General features: G+C 40.0%; 1 protein-coding gene across 5 annotated transcripts in view; it reads left to right on the top strand.

The window, feature by feature from the left end:
- FHL2 (four and a half LIM domains 2) overlaps positions 1 to 14025 on the top strand; it is a 50929-nt gene that overhangs the window by 33874 nt on the left and 3030 nt on the right. For 3 of the 5 annotated variants that reach the window (XM_069770146.1, XM_069770144.1, XM_069770145.1), the window contains exons 2-4: positions 1333 to 1512; positions 9350 to 9524; positions 12609 to 12778. In XM_069770146.1, coding sequence (XP_069626247.1) covers positions 1357 to 1512; positions 9350 to 9524; positions 12609 to 12778 — 501 coding nt within the window. In that variant the 5' untranslated portion in view covers positions 1333 to 1356. The remainder of the gene's footprint in view (positions 1 to 1332; positions 1513 to 9349; positions 9525 to 12608; positions 12779 to 14025) is intronic. The other 2 variants (XM_069770147.1, XM_069770148.1) reach the window with 1 other exon arrangement.

Raw genomic sequence — 14025 nt, 5'->3', positions numbered from 1 at the left:
GAACTCAGGATTTCAGAATACCCAAAGGGTAGCTCCCACCGCCAGAAGGAGAGGACAAACTCTGGAATCGAGCAACCTCTGCCAAGAACACTAAGCAAGTAACAACTTTTTGTTTAAAACCGAGAGCTGCAGTTGGCAAAAGGACTGCAGCTGCTATAAATGTCACTTGTGTGTGAAAGACGGAGGTAGCCACTTAAGCCATTAGTACCCAAAACATTTAAGGCTTTATAGATTAAATGTGGCTTAAAGAGGAGATGAGGCCTGGCAGGCAGTGAAGATCATGCAGTCCAGGTGGAATGTGCTTTCTGCCTGGGAAATTCCCCTTCCTAAGCAGGCAGCTATGCTCTGCTCCAGCTGTAACCTCCAAATAGATTTCAGGTGCAACACACACTACAAGCCTCAGGTTAAGAAAGAAGCAGATGACTCTAATGAAACCCAAAATAAATTGTCGCAGGTAATAATGAACATTCATGAAAGTAATCAAAGGCATTTGTCTCATCGTTGCTTGTGTGTGCATCCAGAAAATGCTGGAGACATAACAAGACCTGAGGAGCAAACAGCAGTTGCCCCTAATGCAGACAAGCTGATATATCATTTGCAGTTTCTTCTACTTGCTTTTTGCCTTCTGTAACCATTGTTTGAAGTTTGCCTGAACCAGGGCAGCCATTTGCATCCCAGTATGCTACAGCTGTTGGATAACTCCTTCAACTGCAGGAGAGAAGAATCACATATACAATCACTGACCCCACATCTCCTGCTGTTAACAGTGCCCACAGGCCCATGCATGAGCAGAGATGGAGGGTTGGTGTCTCACTGCAGGGCCATGATTGCCAGACATTGGCTCACTGAGAATGTGGAGAAGGAAGGAGCAGAAGCACATAACAGTGATGCCCGATAGCCTGCCATGACTAAAGTCAATGCAATCCTTCATCTTTCTTTAAGGAGGAGATATTGCTCCTTCTGAAGATCAGCTGGTTCATCCTCTTAATGTACTCGGCTCCCTCCACCCCTACAGCGACAGCTTCTTGCTTTGGACCTATTGGTCAAATCCCATTCGCAAATCCCATGTGAATTCTTCAAACTCAGGATTTACTCCTCTCTCTCACGTCTAACACTAGCTCTGGTCGAAGACGGGTCAGTGGATGGCTAAAGTAGATGGGCCGTTGCCATTACCCAGCACTGCAAAATTTATAGTCCAGTTTCTTCCTGCTGTGTTCATTTATCTGACTGGAAGTTGAATTAAAATTGAGGTACAACGTGATAAACCTTTCTTGGGGGATTGGGTCAAGTACAGCTCAGTCTGACGTGTGCCTATTTCTGTCTTCATGACAGGATAGCTGGACTCCAGACACCAACATGACTGAACGCTTTGACTGCCACTACTGCAAAGAGTCCCTCTTTGGTAAGAAGTACATCCTGAGGGAGGACAGCCCCTACTGCGTGAAATGCTATGAAAACCTTTATTCCAACACCTGCGAGGAATGCAAGAAACCTATTGGCGCTGACTGCAAGGTATGCCAGATTTGTGTCGTGACAGAAATCTTGACGGTAGCCTGGATCCGTAGGTGTGAGACATGGTGCTACCACCTGGAAGGATCCTGCTTAACAGCTACCTAAGGGGTTCTTTTGGTGGGAGAACATGCTTTCTAGACCCCTGTATCTGCTTTGCCCACTTGGCAAACCCTTCTTTACCAGGTGTGTTAACAGAACTGGAAGAACACCCCTTTCTTCCCCTAAGGCACAGGATGATCCCATGTTAGAAAGTATCGCTAACCCATTAGGAGAGTTCAACTGTCCTTGGAGCCAGCTGGGATCTGGAAAGGTGGCAGAAGCTGATTTTGCCTACTTTGGGGTCAGAGGGAGGTAAGCCACTGCTTGGCCTTGCAGTGACCACAACCCAGTTGTCGTCAAGAGACAAGACATGCTCAAGAGAAGCTGCCAACTCACTGACCACAAAAATCTGGCTAATGTTGACCCAAGTAATAAGTCAGTTAGAACACAGAATAATTAGCCTTTTAAGTACAGAATGATGATAGTGGAGTCTAACTAAAGGTTGCAGAGGAAAGAGCAGAGCCCTTGCTTGCTTAAGCTGTGCACTGCTGCATCACATGGAAACACCTACCTGATACAAATAAGGTGTGACCGCCTGCATTTCTTTTAAATTAACCCAAAGAACTGGAGTTCATGCTAGTTTTACTCTGGCTGAATGAAGACAGATGATATCTGAGCCATCCAGTGAAGTGTCTGTTGGACTGCTACAGACAGACTTCATCCAATATACATCCTCCTTGCACAAAATTGACCTGTTCAAAGTTGGCCAAGACATTCAAAGACGGAGCGAGTTTGCACTAGAACAGCAATTTGCATTGCACAGCCACAGAATTCTTGACTGGTATGAGGAGGTCTCCTGTTTTATTTCCTACATTGCTGATCCATACTTCTAGAAGCACCAGTTAGTCTCTATTACTCATGCTACCGGTCTACCACCAGTTCAGAGATACAAAAATACATGCTTACTCAGATTGAGAAAAATAAATGTCTCACATCTTCCAAACTGATCTATCCCACCCTATTGGCAAATCAGTAGGAAAACCCCTTTCAGAAGCCTTAAAAAGGTGAGAATGTTTCACCATCATGACAGGGAACTGGCAATAATCTGTAAGAGGGTGTAAAAGTGCCAGCTTTCCTACAGCTCATAAATATTCAGATTAGAGAAGAGATACAGCTGGCCTGACCTGAAAAAGCAAAATATTTCTGCCCCATTCCAGAATGTGCTTTTGTTTTAAGGTCTCTTTCTAATCCCCTGAGAAGATATTTCCATGTGTTGATATTCAAGAATTTAAAAACTTGGACCGGCTTCAACAAATCTCGGACAAAGTATTCAGGAATTAATCAGGCTGAACTTTTCAACCCAGATTTATGGATTTAGGGAGCGTGGGTGTTATCCGATATACTGCTCTTCTGTACTTTTAAGCAAGACACACCCTGATAGCAGATAGAAAAAAAAGCCCCTAATTGTCTGCAATATAAGAATATTTTATAGATGTAGAGAACCAGAACTATATGTGGAAAACACAACTGTAAGATAGTAAATAAAGATTTCTTAAAGAGATATAAAGCGTACCAGAAACAAATGTGTCCTTTTTAGTTTCTGTGGCTGCTTTTTGTGCCTGTGCATGCTTTATGCTGCAGCTTTTGAACCTGTTGACCAATTTTAACCAAATTCAGACAGATGGATAAAAGTTGCAAACTTAAATTCCTACGAGTTTTCTGAAAAAAAACATGTGGTTTGGTTGAAAAAGAGATCCTATTAATGTTCCTACTGAGAGGAAAACTAGAGTAGTTTTTCAACAACAGTAATAGATGCTAGAGAATACATTTGAGAGCGCCCTTATAAGTGCCTCAGCCACAAGATAAGTTTCAGTCAAAGCTTGTGCACTGTAATACCGAGCATAATTCAGCCACGAAACACAAAAAAATCATGCTTCTGCTCCTCATTAAATTGTATATATACATAGGTATATAAACACATAATATACCCATATATACATACAGACATATATGTTTGTATGTATATAAACACATAATATACCCATATATACATACAGACATATATGTATGTATTTTTATATATGTATCTTTTTGCACATTGCATTTGCATTTTCCCTTCAGCAAAGAAGATAAACTGTACTGTGTTTGGGAATAAAACCAGTGTGTTTACTGCATGTACAAAATGGACTCCATATTTATTTGTATGTTCTGACATAGCTTTTATACAGCTGTAAAATTTGGAACTAAAACCTAATGCTGGAGTGACGGCGTTAGCAGAAAGGGTCACATGCAGGCTTCTCCATCTGGCACCCATCCTCACACCAATATTACAGCCTGAGAAGTTCCATGTAGCTCTCACCTCAAATTCTCCCTTGCAAGTCCCTTCTTGGCCACTGCTGTTTCTCTACACTGAGAAAAGCCAACCTAAGAACCCAGCTGCCGTTGAGATGCTCTTAATTTCCCTCCTACCAGCCCTCCCAATTAAAAGCAACCCCTCTATATAGCTGAAAGGGTTACACCAAAGTAAGAGAGGTGTTGACAAGAGGACAGCCAGCTCGCCGTCCCTGACGCTACCGTAGTGTATCAGCGTTGGTACGTGGAATCAACTCACCCGCGTTGAACTTCAGCCTGCTCGGACACTGGTAACACTCCAGCTTTGACAGCGCTGGGCTCTCGGAGGGTCAAACCGACGCCGGGTATTCACCTTGTGTTTTAGCTACGGCACAGAGAGCCCACAAGACAACGAAGAGAAGCTTTCTTTGAATTCAAATCACGGCAGAATTTGCTTCACTGTCTTTCTATGGTAATTTATGGGTAACTGTGAATGTAACTGAGTAATAACTAATTTGTTTTTTATTTTAAATGGTTTTTTTTTCCCACCAAAAAAACCCTGAATGACAACATGTGTCTGAATGACACCTTTGGACTTAGGCCATTTCACTAACTGTAAACAATTCTCGCTGATGTTTATGAAACTTTCACAGCCAGAGTAAAAGCTTTGTATACTGAGTGGTAGGAGGCACTGGCAGGCAGCAGAAAAACACAATGCCATTTCTCTTGCAGCTATTACGCATTATCCATATATCAACAGGTTCTAGCAGAAATTTACTCTTTCTAAAAAGAATTGGCATTTTGTCACCTACATCCCTGGTGAAAGCTCACCACACCTACAGTTTCACCCTTCTTTCTGGAAATCCATCCATTATGTTCTCATTTGCTTAACTGCTGAAGTGTGACTTTTGGTTGATGTTGGCTTTTTTTAATAGTTTCCTTGCAGGCCCTATGGCACAGAAACCATCACAAATGCAGGAAATACGTACAGTAATCCAGTGTTTAATGCAGTCCACAAGTTGGCCTTGGCAGGCAGGAGGGGGTGAAAATTCTCTGCAAAATGGGAGAATGAAATTAAAAGTGGATTGTGAGATAAAGCTACACAGGCCACAAAGGAATCAAAAGGGTCAGTCTTACACACAAAATAAACAGAAAATAAAGCCTCTAGTAATGTGGATCAGGAAAGGGAGAAAATATTGTTTTTCTAATTTTTAATGTTTAAACCCTGTCCTGAGTTGCAACACTTTTTCAGTGCATTACTGAATATCAGACTAGTTGTTGTGAAGTGGAATGGTAAAAGAGGCAGATCCCTTCATCTCTTCTCATATCCCTAAGGGGCTGGGTTCAGCACAATATCGCTTGTTTTTACCTTTTCTAAAGATGCTTTTGACAAGTATGTGCCAGTCTAACATGCTTAAGTGTTTTGCTACAGGGTGCATGTGGCTAAAATCTGTACAGCATTTTGTTGGCGTACCCCATTTCCTCTGCTCAACCTTTTGAAAAGACCAATGGGGCAAAACAAAAAAGTTTGCAGTCTTCATTCATGAACAAACATATACGGTTACTCTTCTGGTAATAAGCTTTCTAATCTCCTTCTTCCTGTTGAAAGCCAGTTCAGGAGAAAAGGTAATGCATAATGGCTTAGACCTATAAAGCCAGAGTATAAGACAATATAGTTGCAGGATATGAGGAGTTTATGCTTAACCCAGTTACCTGGTAACTCTAGTCTTGGGGCTCTTCTAGTTTAAAAAAAAATGAACAAACTTTTCTAGTTTAAAAAAAAAGTCACCTGCAGTCCCATCCTAGAGGCCAAATAAACCATGCTGGATCAAAACTACACAGAACTATGGAGGAGCTATAAAACGTGATCTTGCCAACGTTGAAAACAGTTATCTAGACAAAGTTTTCTTTGGGGGTGACATCATGAAAATCAGTGAAAATAAAATTGCTTGAAAAGCACATAATGGCTTTTCAAAACCAAAAGTTTCAAACCTATTTTGCAGGGGATGACTCTCAAAAGTTTTGGATAGAAATAGGATCTGCATTAGCTTTTGCTTGCAACATATTCTTACAGTCGTCTGAGCGTGTACGAAGGACCTCCGCTTGGCCGACTCTCTGCAGTCTCTTTGAGAAAGATCCATCATTCATTTGGTTGACCCAAGGAACGCTGAAATTTTCAGCTGAGAGTGATTCTCAGATCAGGCTGAGAACAGCACCCATTCAAATTTGAGTAGTTTCAGAGATTGCTAATTCGGTTGTTTTTTTATCTTCCAGTGAAACCAGATAAGGGTAGGATTATTTTCCGTGTTCAGAATAAGTGTAACTGAATGAAGTGTTAATATTTCTCCCTGCAAATTCTGCTGCAGGATTTATTGCAGCTCTGCAGAGACAGGCATTGCCCTCCCCCCCTTCCCTTTTCACTCGTAGCACATCTGGAACTGGTCTGGTGGTCTCTGCACTTCAGCTGCAAAACACTCGTACAGGACAGAACATATCTATGAGCATGTGTGCACGCATCTCTATATATGTAAAAAACATTCCACCTCTCAAATATCAATCTATTGTAATTCTTCAGTCTTATCTGTGCTTTATCTAACAAGTCTCTTATCTGTGCTTATGTCTATTTTATCTAACAAGAGCACGTGGCTCACAGTTTTCATGGGCAGATGCACAGATCAATGGCAAAAAGTCACACTCTATATTTCTTTTAGGCAACATAGGCTGCATTAAAAGCTCCAGTTAAAATATGTAGCACCGGGAACTCATTTCCCTCGAGCTCCATAAAGCAGCTGAGAAGTCACGCTCATCAATATTTTAAGGATACACTCCAGTTCTGAGTCCACAATATTATTTTCTTTATTAGTTCTTCCTGGAAATCCATGCAATCAACAGGAATTAGTTGTACATCTCTTGTACATCTGCTGGAACAGATTTATTTAGGTTAAAATCAGCTAGCATAACCTGGAGGTTGCATGCCTAGAGTAAACCTAGTGCTTTTTCAGCTTAACTGTGGACCAGCCTGACAGTCGGACAAGCTTGAAGTTAGTTTTGCATGTGCAACTTCTCCAGTGTAGAATCCATTCCAGATCAATATATCCACAGGTTACGTACAAGCCAAAGGCTCCAGCTGGATATGCAACACACTGGAGTAGACCAAACCTCATTTTCAGAGACTTTATTACACTGACCTAAGAACAGCCATGATGCAGAAACAGTTTCATCAGTACCTTGGAGTTCCTTGCTTCAGATGTGGCAGATTCAGAGAGAGAAAGCAATATCCATTTTATCGGTCTAATATTCTGCTGCAGGCGTGCCAAAGCCAGACATCTCAGACTCCCTCTGTGTTCGATGACAGTATCTGTTATAATCATCCAGGGTAGCTAAAGATTGTGCAAGTCAGTCTGTATCTTGGGTACTTTGGGTTGTAGTTGCGCTTCATCGCTTTGCCATGATGAAATATCTGCTATTTTCACCTACCCAGCTACCGTCTATAGAAGCTGCCATCATAACTGACTCAAAGATCAAACCTTTCATCATTGACACCTAATCCTTGTCTTCAGTACTCCTCTTCTAAAAGGCACACACCTTCTCCAGGGTATAATTTTATTGATAAAATAAGGCAGAACAAAAGCAGATACCAGCACATTAATTTTGGAGATAAAAAATAGCTTGCAGAATAGGGTAAAAAGACGAGAAAGGCAGCAAGTGGGGAAAAAAATTGTACAACCTGTTACAACAGAAAGAAAACCAGATTGGTTCTCATTCTACTTTCTAGTAGGCAAATTTCACATTTTGGAAAACTGTTGGCTGTACGTTGTATTTTTTCTGTTGAAAATATTATTCCCCTCTGAGATCAGATTTAGGTTATTCAACTTCATTTAAAGAGAAAAAAAATGTAATTTCCACAGAAGACTTTTTTTCATTTTGTTATTAGAAAAGATTAAAATTTTAGTCAGAAATTTGTGTTGTTTCAAAAGGAGTTAGCTGAAATGAATAGATGAGCTGAATAAACAGCTGTCTGAGAGCTGTGAAGTAGAGGTCTTAGATATTCTATCACAGAGTGCAATCTCAGAAATGAAAGATACATTGGGTACCAATTGTTACTCACAATGATCTAAGAAATTTAGGTAAGTAGCACAGATATCCAAGCAAAAATTCTTCATTGCATGGTCAAACTCTGACTGAAGTTACTATAGTTTACAAGTTACCCCATATCAGCTGAGCTAGGTGAAACTATTTCAGTGTTCCTGTTAGCTATTTATGAGAACAAGGCTCCTGCAGCCATGACGTGTGGTTATTTTAGATTAACCTAAATCCACGGTAGCTTTTGTTAGCTCTGGGCTAAGATTGCACATTTGGAGTTACCTGTGACTGTACTGACTGACGCAGAGCAGCTTAGGCCAGATTCTGTTTGAACACTTTGTGATGCTTCTATTTACACAACTAAAAAATCTGAGCTACAACTCATTCTTTTCCTTCAGTTAACCAGATTAATTCAGTGCTTGTAATTAACACATAGTGGATCCTGAGGTACAACCTGAGAAGTTATTTCTGTGGAATTTTTATACTCCCCACTCATGACAATACTAGCCCCTCACACTCCCACCTCAAACCAAAGCCTACACATTTTGGGATAGACACCCTTTCTTGTAATGATCTAAGCTCCATTTTGTTTGAAGTCCAAAGCCACTGTTCAAGTGTGACATGACTAGGCCACCTTAATTTAAATTTTAAAAGGCACAATCCATCCCTTTAGGGCACAATTTTTAGGAGGACTGTTGGGTTTTTTTTAAATAATAAAAGTACCACTGTGGAGAGTATTTTAAATACTTAGGTGCCCACGCTGATCCCTTGGCCAGAGTGTCCTGGATCACTGGCTGCAGGTAAGATGTCATCTCTCATCTTTCAGTCTGATCCACATTTGAAACATAGGTAAATCAAAATACAAGAGTCAGTAAAAATTAGTTGCAGTGAAAAAAAAAAAAAGGAACAGAGATCTGACCAACTCCACCCTTGGTGTAAATCTGTTGAACTGAATAAATAGCAGAAAGCAATTGGGAAAAGGATTTCTGTCCAGCAATGAATGGCTATGAAATGACCTAGAAATCAGCAATAGCTAAGACAAATAGGGGAAGTCTATTACACCTATAAGGTTAACAAGTTTTAATCTGACTCAAAAATGGGGCTTTATTCCCAAAGGAAATACCTAAATGAAACCAGTTGTTCCTCTGCACATACAAAAAATGAAGGTTACCTCAAATTGAAAAAAGGTCAATAGTTGTCGTGAGCTGTTCTTGGTTATCATAGCAAAATCAGTTCACCTTCATCAGAACATTTTGTTTTCTTGAGCTGTGCGATTAGCCTTAGCTCCTGGCTGTGGTTCAGATTTGGACATGTTTGCGTTCTCTGAGCTTCCAGTTGAGCAAACTATTCATTCCGCTTACTCTGTGGTTTTGGATTTCTACAGGATCTGTCTTACAAGGACCGCCACTGGCACGAAACCTGCTTCCACTGCTTCCAGTGCAAGAATTCATTGGTGGACAAACCTTTTGCTGCAAAAGAGGAACATCTACTTTGTACTGATTGCTACTCCAACGAATACTCTTCCAAATGTAATGAGTGCAAGAAGACTATTATGCCAGGTTAGGATGCTCACTGTTTGGACTAAGAAAATATTAGGCTAAATATCAATCCCAAACTCAGCAACATTTGTGACAAATGTTTCTCCTTGACTATCTCTGCTAAGTCATGGTGAACTTTGTAAAATACAGTTGATGGTGCATTCCAAGTCATTTCCATGACCAGAACTCCTTATTTTCGTAATGGATCATGACAGAACTGTGATTCACATGAAGTAGATTACTCTTGAAAATTAGTATTTATCTCATTTAGCATTTTTATTAATGGCATTTGTAAATTTCTACAGCAGTATTCATTTAAAGGCTTTTGATAGCTAGACAACTAAAACTGATCTTTCTGTCCAATCCCAACTTTGTACTCTGTCTTGATTGGCTTCCACTGCTTGAAGATCAGAAGCAGCTTGCAAATTTAATAGCTTACTTAATTTATAAATTAGCTTTTTATGTAATTACTCTAAATTTAGCTTCTCCCATAAAAATGAAAAATTGGTCAAACTGCCACTAAGGTCTTTCTTGAGCACAAAGATATGAAGAAACAGGAAAGAGCTATTTTCTTTTTCAACATGAAACATGAGGTTATAGTAATAGATTGCTAAAACCTCATCTGCTCATGTCAATACTATAGCATTCTGTGATGATTTGAGGGCTTAAAGTGGAAGGAATATCAGTCCAGAAATAAAATATTAAAAGGCAATTTGAAGAATCCATGTACATGCTCCATAATGATTACTAGTTACTTTTCCAGTAAAATTTTTCCTTGGCTGGTTCTGACATTGGTCATCTTAGACAAAAGCTGAAAATCATAATGTTGTGCACCTAAGGTGTAAAAATGAGGCTTGATGATGAAATAGGATGTATAAATAGAAACAACAATGTTATTTAAAAGCAGATGGCCCTATCCATTCATGATCTCCTTCTATTATTCCATGCACACCTGTTTTTGCCAATACAGCACTAATAACTGACATGTTTGGGAATAGTCAGTGCTAGTTTTAAAGCTGGAACTACACATATGTATATATTTTTAAGATTGTTCATCAAATTTACCCCCATGATCAGTGAACTTACTTTACCAAATGGATCCCTTTTTGCCTATTATGCCAGCTATAGATTGATAGGTAGTAATGGAGGCTGGATTCAGCAATGCAGAGTATCCCTTCTCTTATAATCCGAAACAGAAGAAATCAATCTTTATGAAGCTTTACACCCACCCGCTGGTCTTTAGCTGCTTACTCAAGATAGCTGTGTCTTGAGTCACCACGTTTGGAGAGCAGTACACCCAGCATGTATCTTCTACTTACACAGCACACCATGTTAGTGCAGGAGCTACGCCAGAGCACTGTGATCACCAACTGAAGCATAATTCATTTTGAAAGAACCAGCAAGTGGTTGGATACCCTTTATGGAGACTGTTAATGCTACACTTGCCCTTTGCTTTGCTCCACTAAATGTACAATGTAGATTTAATAAAGCATTATCATGACATGCCCATTAAATACCAAACTAATTACAAGCTTGATCTTTCAGTCCTTCTGCAAACTAAACTCCCACTGACTTCAGTCCAGCAGCTAACAGGGCTCCCCCTGCCTTGAGTTTGTGACAACACAATTCCATAGAGAGAACAGCTAAAAATGTGAAAATAAAGTTCTAAACTATTAAAAAAAAAAAAAAATCCACATCTCCTTTTTCCAGAAGATCATTCCTTCAAGGACTGATTTATTTGCTCCTTGGTATGATGTAGAAAGTTACCAGCACAGAGAGGGAATAATTCTTAAAAGGTGTCCATTAATAAAATGGATCAGAAATATTCAAGCATATAAGCATCAGGCAGAAAGGTAATTAACAGCTCGCTCACTACACTCCCGCAAGTCAATTCTTTAAAAAAAAATAAAAAATCCTGAAGTATGCCTCTGGGCAGAATTTAATGAGACAAAAAAAGAAAAAGAAAAATATGCAAGTAGTAAACAAAGAGGAATTAACACTTGAGAAGGGAAAAATGATAAAACTTCACCCTGCAGTAATGGGGGTGGAGAAAGTTGGCATCAAAGGAGTTAGTGTGGTTGTTCATCATTAGCCAAGACGATCAGCTTCTCAGTCTTCCGAGCACTTGACATCACGTTTGTTGCTACACGCTTCCAGAGTAATGCAGAACTGTAGGAGGCTCATTTGTTTGTTTTCCCTCTGGACAGTATCAAATACACTGACTCAAACTGGTGCATGGAAATTATATAGTGTGCAAAGAAATTTGTCCATATAATAGGGCATCTCCAATTTCCTGGGAGGGCTCAGAGTCCACCTGCCATACAGTGGACTGAATTTGCAAAGTACAGTATCTGTACCCTAAAACTTGATTCCAGACAAGTACATTCAGCTCCTAACTACCATCCCACTTTTCTGCTTTTCAGTAAAGGATTGTTTTCTTCCTTTCACGTTGCAACTATGGTTTAAATATAAGTGAAGATGAAGAGAAAACTTCCTTTCCTACTGAAAGTTTCAAGAGACAGAAAAACATTTAGGATAGGTGTTGCAGAACTGGAAACCATTGCAAATTTATAGTGGACTTCAATGAGGACAGGAACAAGGCCCCAGAGCAGATACGAAATAATCCTTTGTCTCAGAGAGTGACTGTACTTTATTGGGAAAGGGAGGCAAGCAGCTTGCCAGGAATTAACCTTGCAGCTTTCTGAAAAAGAAACAAAAGTGACTTGGAATGAATGAAGTCAAACTTAAGGGAGGAATGGCCTTACCTTCACTCAGCACTAACAGCAGCTTTTATTGGTGTCTCGCCAATTCCCCAGAACCTTCCTGTGCATTAGAATTCATTATTAACTCTACTAATACCACAAAAAGGTGTCCTAAGCCTTCATTATTAGCAATAAATGTTTCTCTTCTTTATAGGAGGAGAATCACCACTCACTCTCCAAAAACTTAAAATGGTACCCAATACCATGCAAAGCTGGTAGGAACATGAAATAGCCTCTAGCTCAGAGCTTATTGACTGACAGCCAGCTGTCAGGCAAACGGGAGCTACAAATTGCATCCGTCTCAGCCAGAAGTTGTTCAGTTGATGCTCTCGTCTCATTACAGGTACTCGGAAGATGGAATACAAGGGCAACAGCTGGCACGAGACCTGCTTTATCTGCTACCGCTGCCAACAGCCTATTGGGACAAAGAGTTTCATCCCCAAGGACAATCAAAACTTTTGCGTACCCTGCTATGAAAAGCAGTTTGCCATGCAGTGCGTCCAGTGCAAGAAGGTAGTGCTCTTATTTTACTTACCTAAAACCTAAGGGACTGAAGCCCATCCCATTTTATGTCCAAGTAGGTAGAACATCTCATTTTTCTATGTCTGTTAAAAGATTCACAATCAACTGATTTTAAGAGATGATATAATTTCAGTTCCCATCCTGCACCAGGCACAGCATTTACTACAGTGAGAAGTCTCTTACTCAGGGTTAAAGATCCCTTTGTATTGAAAGCACACAGAGAACATGTTTTAAAACAAAACAAAAACTCTGCAGTGGAATAACCTCATTCCAATATAACCCATTGTATATCATATACCTAAACATTTCAACTGGAAAGAAGATGAGCTAACACTCATCATTTTTTAATATTCTAATGAAGTTCAAGACAGAGAGATAAGCTTTATACAGAGCAAATGCTGTTCCTGAAATAAGCAGTAGTAAACTCAGTATGCTCAGGAGTTCAATTTTCTAGGCTAAGGACCTTTTATTTGTGAATTTCTTAAATTCTATACTCAGACATTGGTAAGAATTTTAGAATTCTTTCCTAAAAAGAATCGTCTCACCACTTACGGAGCTAATGAATCCCAGTTTCCTATGGATGTATGCATAGGCAAAGACAATCAAAACTATGGCTATATCCCCAGTAAATTCCCTTTCTCACTGCCACTCTTCCTTGTCTCCCTTTACCCTCTGCATACTTCCAGCCACCACCTGTGCCCAGATTTTCTTCCATGTGTGCTGCCTGCTCTTTTGCCCTTCACGTCAAGCAAAGCTGCAGTCTGGTCAGACATACTAGCTGGCCAGAAATGACTGCATCTTTGCTGCTGCACAGGCAAAACAAAACAGGTAAAGGCTAAATTTTTCTTTCAGCCTTTGGCCTGAAGTCTATCTAATTACCTTTACCATCTCCTATCCATCCATCCATCAATTTTCTGAAGCTTCTAGGAGTTTTGTACCTTAAAAACTCTGTCTAGTGTCCAATTTCATCAACATTTAAGAACAGGCTCAGAAATACTTGGGAAAGAGGCAAAGACAGACAAACACACATATTAGGTAGCATGATCATATACAAACCTGATTCCCAGGGAATCTCCCTTTAGGGAAGACAGGAGGAAAAATTAAACCATCCAATTTTACAGCCTTCATAGGAATACTCAAAGGATCAAAATAAGTTCAGTTTGTCTAACATCAGGGGAGCTGTTTTTGTAGGCAACAACTTGTTATAAGAGAAAAACCCCAGACAAAGTCAGAGAAGC

This window comes from Haliaeetus albicilla, chromosome 25, assembly GCF_947461875.1.
Source record: "Haliaeetus albicilla chromosome 25, bHalAlb1.1, whole genome shotgun sequence".
In the NCBI taxonomy this organism is placed as follows: Eukaryota; Metazoa; Chordata; class Aves; order Accipitriformes; family Accipitridae; genus Haliaeetus; species Haliaeetus albicilla.
This window is presented reverse-complemented; position numbering and strand designations above follow the sequence as displayed.